Below are 10,047 nucleotides of genomic sequence, written 5' to 3'. Positions count from 1 at the left end.
TTTGAAAATCTTTTAGGATAGAATATGCTATAGTAGGAAAAAATCTTGAATAAAATTACATCCATACCATGATAACCAATACACAGAAAGTACACACATAACAAGAGCCGGAAGAGAATAAATTATTTTGCTGAATATTGTGGTATAATTTTAACCTTTCTATTGTACTATCTTTTTAATGTTACATTGTTACATATATAAAAATAAGAAAAGGTATAAACTGGACATATATACTGCAACATTTTCTATTCTATATCCACGTAGCACTGGGACTGAGACTCAGAATCTAAAATCCTTCAAAGATCTCTACAGATGTCAGAAAAATATTTAAGACTGTCACATCCTATCAAGAAAGAAAAATAGGTCACTTGGGGAATATTTCCTCCAAAATGAGCTGAAACAAGAAGGGCTTATTAGTTAATTTTCAACTAATTTGAAAATAAATGTATCAGGACATTTCTTATTCAGAAGTGTCAGTCTTACTCAAAATCTCACTGCAGTACAAAACTCCACAGAGTAGTTCAGGATAAGTAACCACTCGTGAATAGAAAGCTCATGATACCAAGTCCATCTATTTAAAATACTGTTTATTTGTGATTTTACATTAATTAGCATTACATCTAAGAGCAATATCAGATAACATTTATACATTTTCCACAGGACACAGAGGTTCATTGGCTCATTCTTTATGCCAAAGCAAGTAAATAGAGGCATTAGCAAAAGGTGCAAATAGTTCACTGTTGCATTTAAAAAATACTTATGCACATTGCATTCATTTAAGATATATATATTTTTAAAAAGTTATGGAAAAGCATAGTTCACAGGTTACTGTTTCTACATACATTGTAATACAACATAAATGATGTAGAACAAAAAAGAATCCTCAAACACAGAATTAAGCAACTGAAGTTTTCCACTAAGATTAAAACACTGATTCCAGTAGTTAGTGAGATCTAGAATGAACTTTCCAGGCTCCGTTTCAACTTTGCATCATCAAACACTCACAGTCAAACAGAACCAGCCCCGCAACACACTATAATCCATGGAATTTTTTTTACACACCAACTCACCCTCCAGAAATACTTTGGATTATTTTTACCCATTGACTATTTTGGATCATTGATTTTACATTGATTTGTGACATTACTTGGGTGAAAGGAAAAAAAAAAAACTATATTAAGTCTAGGTTTAAATTTGTATTTACATTAGAAAGAAAGTTAACTGAAAAGATAAGAAAAATTGGTAAAAATTAAGAAGTGGTAGTTTTCTCATGGCGGGGGGCGGGGATCAGACCCACTGCATTCTTCTTGTGCCACCTTCTAAAAATACATAACGTTAAAAGGATTTCACCCTTTTAAAACATGAATGTCAACTAAGAAATACAATGATTTTGGCAGAGAAACAGAATTTTAGCAATTGGGGACGTACTGTAAATAAATGACACTTCAAATCCTATCGTGGCCGTGCAGCATCAACCTAGAACTCTTCTTCTCATGACACCTCTCCTATTCCCGTCACTGCTCACTTCCTCTCTCAGTCTCTTCCTTTCCATGTGGTTACCACATGAGGGCTTTCTCATTCATTAGCAATACTAAGAGAAAAATACATTATAAGGTTCAACTATGAATCTTGTTATGCCTTTAAATGCTCTAATCCCCTTTTTGATACTAAGTCCCTGGATTCTTTAATTATATTTAAAATATACTTAGTACCAAGCAGCCTCAAATGTGCTCTACTGTTAAATGATTGGCTAATATGCTTATGACATTTTTATACTGAATGGTATACAAACGTCTCAACATACAAAAATCATTTTTGCCAGAGTTAAACTAAATAACCCATGTTATGTGTATAAAATCCCCTTCACTGAAAAATAAGGGGGTTTCTAAACTAATAAAAAAGGAACTTTTCAAAAATTATAGTTTACTAAACTGACCCTTTTTTTTTGCAAACAAAGTTACTTCAGGTGAGGAAATTTCATACTATGAATAAAATTCCAAATGAATCTTTTCTTAAATTTAAAAGAAACAATTATGTGCCAGTGTATACTAATGCTATAGATTCTTATCTTAGAAGCTTTTAAAGCATTCTGTTAATGCCCATTGAAACAATGGGAACCCAAAAGTTATAGTCAATAATCATGATAAAAAACTATAATCTCATTACCAAGTGAAGCAGGTTTTGAGAAATAAAAATTCTCTCACTCGTTCACTGGTAATTTCTTTCCAACAGATATTATGTAGAAGGCCTGAAGTAATTCAGACAGATATCTGTTTGTGGGGATTATAATAATACTTCATGAGGGCAAAGCTAATCAAAACTAGCAATTATTTAAAAATTCAAAACCTTTTTTGGACATAGAAAATGAGAGATGACTTTGAAAGTGTTTTCATAATATGTTTTTCTTTTAGTAAAACCCTTTCCAGTTCTTAAAAGTCCAGTTTGCTACAGACCCCCAATCTGATCTACCACTGCATGTTAATGATCAACTTATATGTGGTTTTTAAATGTGCAACGTCACATTGTAGTAACAATTATAAAAAAACTCTATTTAGGCTTCAACTTTCTCCTTTTTTTTGTTCTTTTTCAGAAAAGAAGGAGTGCGGAATTTCTTCTTTTTCTTGGATGGTGATTTTGAAGGTGAGCCTTCAGGTGACAGGACTTCTTCAATTTTTTCTGGAGACTTGATGGTTATCTCAATGCTTTCTATGGTGGTGCTTGTGGTTAACCTGCTTACTCGCTGAGCAAGCTCGTCTTCAACACCATGCACGTCATCCTTGCCATTCACTATCAGGACAGGTACGTCCATGGAGATGAAGCTCTTGGAAAATAGCTCATGGTTTTCTATAAAAGGGGAGGATTTTTTTGTTATTTTATATAGTCAACATCTTTGCTTTATTTTACAAAACTGAAATGCTTAAGCAATGTACTAAGGCATTACTTTGATCCCAATAAAGACAGATGATTATTTTTATAGACTATGGGCCTATTAGCATGAAGCTAATGCTCTTAAATGGTATAAAGGGAACAAAGTTGTTAGAACAAAGAATGAAGGCTAGATAAGTCCAGTTTGATGACTTGACAGTTTCATTGTAAATCAAGTCAGTATAAATGAGGAAGACAACATACATATATTTTTCTTTAATTTTGGGGTCATCTGGCAATCAAAGTTGAAAAAAAATTTCATGCTTCTGATTGGAAGACATATGACAAACCAATTTTAATTTCACAAATTCTTAAGAACTCTTAGGTTGCCAAAATCCAAATTAAGGTAAGTCGGTATAAATGCTGAACAAAAGTAGCACCCCATAACAATAAAAGAAAATAAAATCATTGGGAGCTGTAAGTAAAATGCATGGTAAGAAACTTACTGTATCAGGTGTTCAATTTCTTTATATGAAGACAAATGACAGAGGGACAGACTCTAAAGATTAACTGGGTGAAGGCTGTGGGAAATTACATTGAATACCTTCTAATTTTTCAGGGATATTTTGCGGTGACTGAGTTTGAGACTGAATTTGTGAAACAGATGAAGCGTCATCTGAGAGTAATTCCTGCTCAGCATCTGTTGGATAAGAGTTTAGTTAAAAGCCATGCAAAACAAAAAAGCATTACGATTTTAGGAAGGTTAGTGCATACATCAAATACCTGCATACACAGGGATGATCAACGCTTCAGCCATGAGCTGAGCATGCTCACAGTTATCCCACACATCAACCATTATGTGTGGAAAAGAGGATGTTAATGTGTTAACACTCCGGCTGCTACTGCTAATTTGACATACATGCTTTAAGGAAGCATGGCTACTGGCAGTCCAGGCAAATAATATGTAAGCATTTAGCTTTGGCTACAGTGTTAGAAAACCAAAAATACATTGAGCAGCCAAATGAACGGAAATCTGAAAGCCTCACCAATGATGCTACATTAATGAGGCAAAATGCCTCACTGAATTTTTGAACAATATCCAATTAGTGATTCCTATTGGAGCAATATTAGTGAGCTAATTCAGGTCACAATGAATGTGGAAGAAACTACTTATAAAGTTATATATACAAGGAGATGGTTCTGTTGTGCTATATTTGTTACCTGGCATCTTTAGGCTTTCAAAAAATAAGAGTTAAGAGGGACATTTTACAAAATACAAAAGTAAAGTTTTCAATCTTATGTTAGAATGAACATAAGTTGAAGAATACCACTTAGAACATTTAATGTGATTATATTAATGAGTCAGGATGACTCCCTTTTGTGACCAAGACACTATCACACTGATGAGAACTGTTTCCTGGATGATCCAGATGTCATTAGTTCTTTCTATATGATATCAAACAGGCACAAAGATTCTTTAACTAGTGGTTCTATTTTGCTTTGGGTAAAAATTTCAACTGTGTGTTGAAGATGCTCTAAAGCAGAGGCTCTTACCCTCTTTGGGGGTCATAGACTTCTTGTCCTCTACCCTGCACCCCTGACTTCCTTAAATATAAAATTAAGCAAATATTTTATATCATATTTAAGATATTTTTCAGATGGCTCATAGATTGTCTGAAGCTTATCCAAAGACCCAAGACTGAGAACCCTCTCTATAGAATCTCTTATTCTTGAGTAAAAGTGAGCTAGTATTCAATTGGTGTTTTCATGAACAGTTCTTAAATGCAACCCTTACTTAGGGTTCTGAAGTTAGAAAAAAGAAACCTCACTAGAGTGCACATGTGCTTAAGGAAAATCACATAAAAATTCTAGCATCCCACTTTATTTTAGATTTGAAAATTACAGTAATGACATCTTGAGACATCCAAGAGCAACAGAGACTTTATAAAACATTAAAGCCACATACCTGTGAATCTACAATTATGTCAAAGAAAAACAATTTTTTAAAAAGCCACATTTTCTGAAACGTTTAAATCTATTAATTTATCTACGTATACTTTAGCTAGTGATTCTTTACTCATCTGGAGATTTCACTTTACTATAGAAGACTTTGTGCTAGCAATCAGATTGCTTTCTAAGGTAAACAGCCTTCTCTACATGTTAACATACCTGGTCTGTGGTAGCTCTTCACATTTTAATCCTACTTACACTCAAGTAAAGACTGAGAGAGAGCACACGGAACAACTGATGGTAAAGAAACATTAAAAAAAAAAAAATCCTGACTGCCTTATATCATCCAGCTCAAGGGGGCTGTTAGCAGTGCGGTTAGCTGGGGCTTAACTTCAAAGTGAACTAACCTTCCAGGCCTTGCTGTTTACGTTCAACTGTCCTCTTATACTCTTCAAGTTCTCCTTCTGTGAGATGACTGAAGGGGTTGGGAGGAGCTGGTGGGGCATGCTCATCATCTTCAAACTGCATGGTCTTGTGAAGAAAAACACTGACTTGTTACCAAGAGTAACATACTCACATATGTGTATTTACTCACACATACTCATATATGTATATTTATTTTTATATATTTACATATATATATACCCACAACTTCATATACACCCACTTAAATGTATATATGATGTATGTGGCACCCCAATTCACAACACCCATAAGAAATGATAAAGTAACATGTTTTAAAGTATTCTTATCCAGATTAGTGATTTTAGACTACTGATCCAGTAGACTGAAATTACCAATGATGCTTCCTCCAGGCTGCATAGGTCAATTTCAATAACGCTTAAAAAAAAAGAAAACTAACCCAAGTTCTAGAAACTTCCATGTAACTAAGAAATATCTTAAAAACCAAGAAAGTCAAAAAGCCTTTGTAAAAAAAGGCTTAGAAAAATCAAACTGTACCAAGAGAACTTTTAAAATCTGCTATGAAAATAAACTTGTACCTATTTGCTCTAGGAAAGAAATTAATAAGATTTTGAGCTAAAACTGGCAGATTGAATCCATGCACTAAAAGAAAATTCCTCCCCAAACCCTACTAAAATGATAGTAAAGGAACAGTAGCAAAAATGGTATAAACTTTTAAGGACAAAAGATGGAAGAGGAGACAACACAGGATGAGCAATGGTAACACAATGGTTGGGAGATGGAAAGCAGGTGGAAGAGCAGGTGGCAGAGATGGGAAAATTGAAGCCTTAGCCCTGCAAAGAAGAAGGCAAAAAGGAAGCCTGCTTGTGTGCCCTGCAGAGGTCTGATAAGGCTCAAGTACCACAGAAAGTCATGGTGAAGAAAAGCTGAAAAGGGACAACTTAGAAGTGTGAAGAAGGAACAGACAGATTCTCAGGTCCCCTTTCCTGTTCCACACACATGAGCATTACTCTCTCTCTCATCTCTGCAGAAGATCAGGGGCTTATTCTTCAGAACGACTGATTTGGGGACACAGAATACAGTTAAGGGCTCCCAGGATGATGGCGGCAGACTGGCAAGAGAATAGAGAACTCTCTGGATCAATTAAATGACCCCAGATAAAAGAACTACAGATACTAGCACTTGGGCATTCCTGAAACAATCTGGTCCACACCCAGGCACCCTGCAGAGGAGCTCACCAGTTCCCAAGCTCTGCACACTCCTGAGCTCCGACTGGGTTTCAGTGTCTCATTCTTAAACACAGACAGACTACCACGGATTTCCAGATACTTGAGGAAAAGTTTCCAACATGGAGGAGATCAGAATTAAAAAGAAAAAGGGAACTCAGAAGAAATAGACAATAAACGCAGCTGAAGAAAAATTAAAGTTGATATCCTCAGAATAAGAGGGAAGATAGGAAATACTGTAAGAGAAAACAAGACCAAGATATTATATGAAAAAAAAATTAAAAAAATCAAAATAGAAAATTAAATAGAAGGGTTAGAAAATAGAGTCAAGCAAATCTTCCAGAAAGTAGGATTAAAAGACAAAGAGAAAATAGGAAAGAAAAATAATCAGAGGCTTAGTAAGAGATCCAACTAACAGTATATTAGTACATATCCTGTGAAGAGGAACTGAAGAACCTCTTGATAAGGGTGAAAGAAGAGAGTGAAAAAGCTCAACATTAAAAAACTAAGATCATGGCATCTGGTCCCATCACTTCACGGCAAGTAGAAGGGGGAAAAGTGGAAATAATGAAAGATTTTATTTTCTTGGACTCCAAAATCACTGTGGACAGTGACTGCAGCCCTGGTATTAAAAGACACTTGCTCCTTGGAAGAAAAGATATGAAAAGCCTGCTGCTAAGTCACCTCAGTCGTGTCCAACTCTGTGCGACTTCATAGACGGCAGCCCACCAGGCTCCTCCGTCCCTGGGATTCTCCAGGCAAGAACACTGGAGTGGCTTGCCATTTCCTTCTCCAATGCATGAAAGTAAAAAGTGAAAGTGAAGTTGCTCAGTTCTGTCCGACTCTTAGCGACCCCATGGACTGCAGCCCACCAAGGCTCCTCTGTCCATGGGATTTTCCAGGCAAGAGTACTGGAGTGGGGTGCCACTGCCTTTTCCGTATTAAAAAGCAAAGACATCACTTCACTAACAAAGGTCCATCTAGTCAAAGCTATGGTTTCTCCAGCGGTCACGTACGATGTGAGAGTTGGACCATAAAGAACGCTGAGAGGAGGTTTTCAAACTGTGGTGCTGGAGAAGACTCTTGAGAATCCCTTGGACTCCACAGAGATCAAACCAGTCAATCCTGAAGGAAATCAGTCCTGAATATTCACTGGAAGGCCTGATGCTGAAGCTGAAGCTTCAGTACTTTGGCCACCTGATGCAAGGAGCTGACTCACTGGAAAAGAGCCTGATGTGGGGAAAGACTGAAAGCAGGAGGAAAAGGGGGTGATAGAGGATGAGATGGTTGGATGGCATCACCGACTCGATGGACATGAATTTGAGCAAACTCTGGGAGATGACAGTGAAAGACAGGGAAGCCTGGTGTACTGCAGTTAAGGGGTGGCAAAGAGTCGGACATGACCTAGTGACTGAGCAACAATATATAACCTGACAGAAAAAGAAACTGAAGGAAAAAAAAGACTACTTAACTGAAGAAATACTTTTAAAAATTCCCAGAACTGAAGGACAAGACTTTGCAGATTGAAAAGGGTTACTAAATGCTAAAAATGGAAACAAAAAAGAAATCTGCTACAAAGCACACCATCATAAACAGAATGCAGGAAGCAGAACCACACAGTGAGAAGCACAGGAACCTCAGGATGAGCCAGTATATCTGGTCTAAAGAGCAGCTAGCCGAGACCTGGACCCTAATGACAGTGACAAAGAGCTGGACCTGAGAGATTACCTGTTACCTTGACTCTATGAAAAACAATATTAAGAAAAGTTTGGGAAGAACTAAGCCTAATGTATCCCAAATACTAAGCCAATGAAAAAAAGCAAGCAGCTTTTCCTCCGGGGGCAGAAAAGTTGTCTAAGAAAGAAATGTCCAAGAAATGTCATCTTGGAGTACCACCTGGCTCAGCAGTAAGCATTTAAAAATATAAACACTGAAAGCTACCTAGACAAAACATCGTGATACAACCTAACTGGGAGAATGCAAACGGGAAGCCTTGTGTAAATAGGCTAAATCCTCACCATCCATAAAAGAAGTCACTATTATCTTTCATTAATTCTAAGATGTGTTTTTCTCTCATAATTTCTCATCTTTGAAATTGGTATTCAACTTGTCATTGGTTTCTTAACAATTATAAATGTCAGCATTTGTATCTCTTTTAGTGATATATAAAACAATGGTACTTCTAATAGGTGATGAAGTAGATTTGATGAAATAAAACTGAAGTCTAAAACTGATAAATCAAGAAGGAGAATAAAGATGTTCTTTAGAAACCAAAGTAAATGCTAGAATAAAATCCTTGTCCCTAGAAATTGGGAACTGACGGTGACATTTTAAGTCTTGTGGATTATTTGACTTTTTAACTTGTGTTTGTATTAACTTTAGTAAAAATAATTACTCGTATTTAAAAAGCAGAAATTACTGGGAAAACAAAGATCATACTGCTTCACGGACTTACAGAAGGAGGCTTATCCACAACAATTCCAGCAAGCAACTGAGACTGTGGTCCTGCTGTTTTCAAGTCATATCGATTTTGTTCTCGAATCTGAATTGAAAAACAGTAAGAAGTTCTTGGGGGCAACTCCGCAGGTGACCTTTGGCTTACTACTTGACCACCCCGGGTAAGGGCTGCTTTAATTCCCCCTCCATAAAGCTCTCTTTTACCATTCTAACAACTCACATTAATCTCCTCCATTCTTCTTGACATGAGATTTCCTATTGTCTTTCAGTGTTAGAGAGCTACATTTTTCACTAATACAGCAGAAATATGTCTAATACTTCTTCCCCATATAGCCCTCTTATCAGAAACTGGAAAAGAGCTGGAGGTATTCCATACAAGCTAAAATTATACAGAATTAAATTGAAATTCTTTTGTACTCAAATCTCTAAACTTAGCATTAATCAGATTCAGTCACTAGTGATTTAAACATAAAACAGCATAAAAATGCCTCCTCCAGCCACAGAAGACCATGTCTTACCTTATTTCTCTTTTCTAGTACCTCATTCGGGTTGGTGTTTAAAGGAACAAACTGATTTGGATCTTCAATTTTGATAGGTGTTCCGCTACTAACTTTAGAAGAGTCCTCTGCTTTCATCCACTAAAAAAACCAAAAATTTTCTAGAATGAAGCTTTGTATTAAGGAAATATGGTAGGTTTTTGACAACTGTTTATTGACTCAAGGGAGTGGGGGCATACGCTGCTAATATGTTAAAGAATTTCACTAAGCAGTTTTTAGTGGTAAATTAGTATATCTCCCATACTAGTTAGAATTAGCATTCACTTAAAAACAAACAAATGTCGGTACCATCAGTTCAGTTCAGTTCAGTCGCTCAGTCGTGTCCGACTCTTTGCGACCCCATGAATCGCAGCACCCCAGGCCTCCCTGTCCATTACCAACTCCCGGAGTTCACTCAGATTCACATCCATCGAGTCTGAGGTCAGGGGCAGCAGCTGAGAGGAGCTACCCCGCGTCCGAGGCCAGAGATGGCTCCCGAGAGGAGCCACCTGGCGCCCATGGCCAGGGGCGGTGGCCGGGAGGAGCCACCCCACGCCTGAGGCCAGGGGCGGCGGCCGGGAGGATCAACG

General features: G+C 37.0%; 1 protein-coding gene across 3 annotated transcripts in view; it reads right to left on the bottom strand.

The window, feature by feature from the left end:
* Positions 1 to 600: 600 nt before the first annotated feature.
* The window catches only part of ADD3 (adducin 3), a 127,575-nt gene continuing 118,128 nt past the window's right edge, over positions 601 to 10,047 (bottom strand). For 2 of the 3 annotated variants that reach the window (XM_068961501.1, XM_068961502.1), the window contains 5 exons: positions 9,440 to 9,559; positions 8,920 to 9,006; positions 5,223 to 5,346; positions 3,470 to 3,565; positions 601 to 2,844 (listed from right to left, as the gene is read on the bottom strand). In XM_068961501.1, the coding sequence (XP_068817602.1) occupies positions 2,552 to 2,844; positions 3,470 to 3,565; positions 5,223 to 5,346; positions 8,920 to 9,006; positions 9,440 to 9,559 (720 nt within the window). In that variant the 3' untranslated portion in view covers positions 601 to 2,551. The remainder of the gene's footprint in view (positions 2,845 to 3,469; positions 3,566 to 5,222; positions 5,347 to 8,919; positions 9,007 to 9,439; positions 9,560 to 10,047) is intronic. The other variant, XM_068961504.1, reaches the window with a different exon arrangement.

Source organism: Capricornis sumatraensis, chromosome 23 (genome assembly GCF_032405125.1).
Source record: "Capricornis sumatraensis isolate serow.1 chromosome 23, serow.2, whole genome shotgun sequence".
Classification (NCBI taxonomy): Eukaryota; Metazoa; Chordata; class Mammalia; order Artiodactyla; family Bovidae; genus Capricornis; species Capricornis sumatraensis.
The sequence above is the reverse complement of the archived record's forward strand: the minus strand, read 5'-3'. Positions and strand labels throughout refer to the sequence as shown.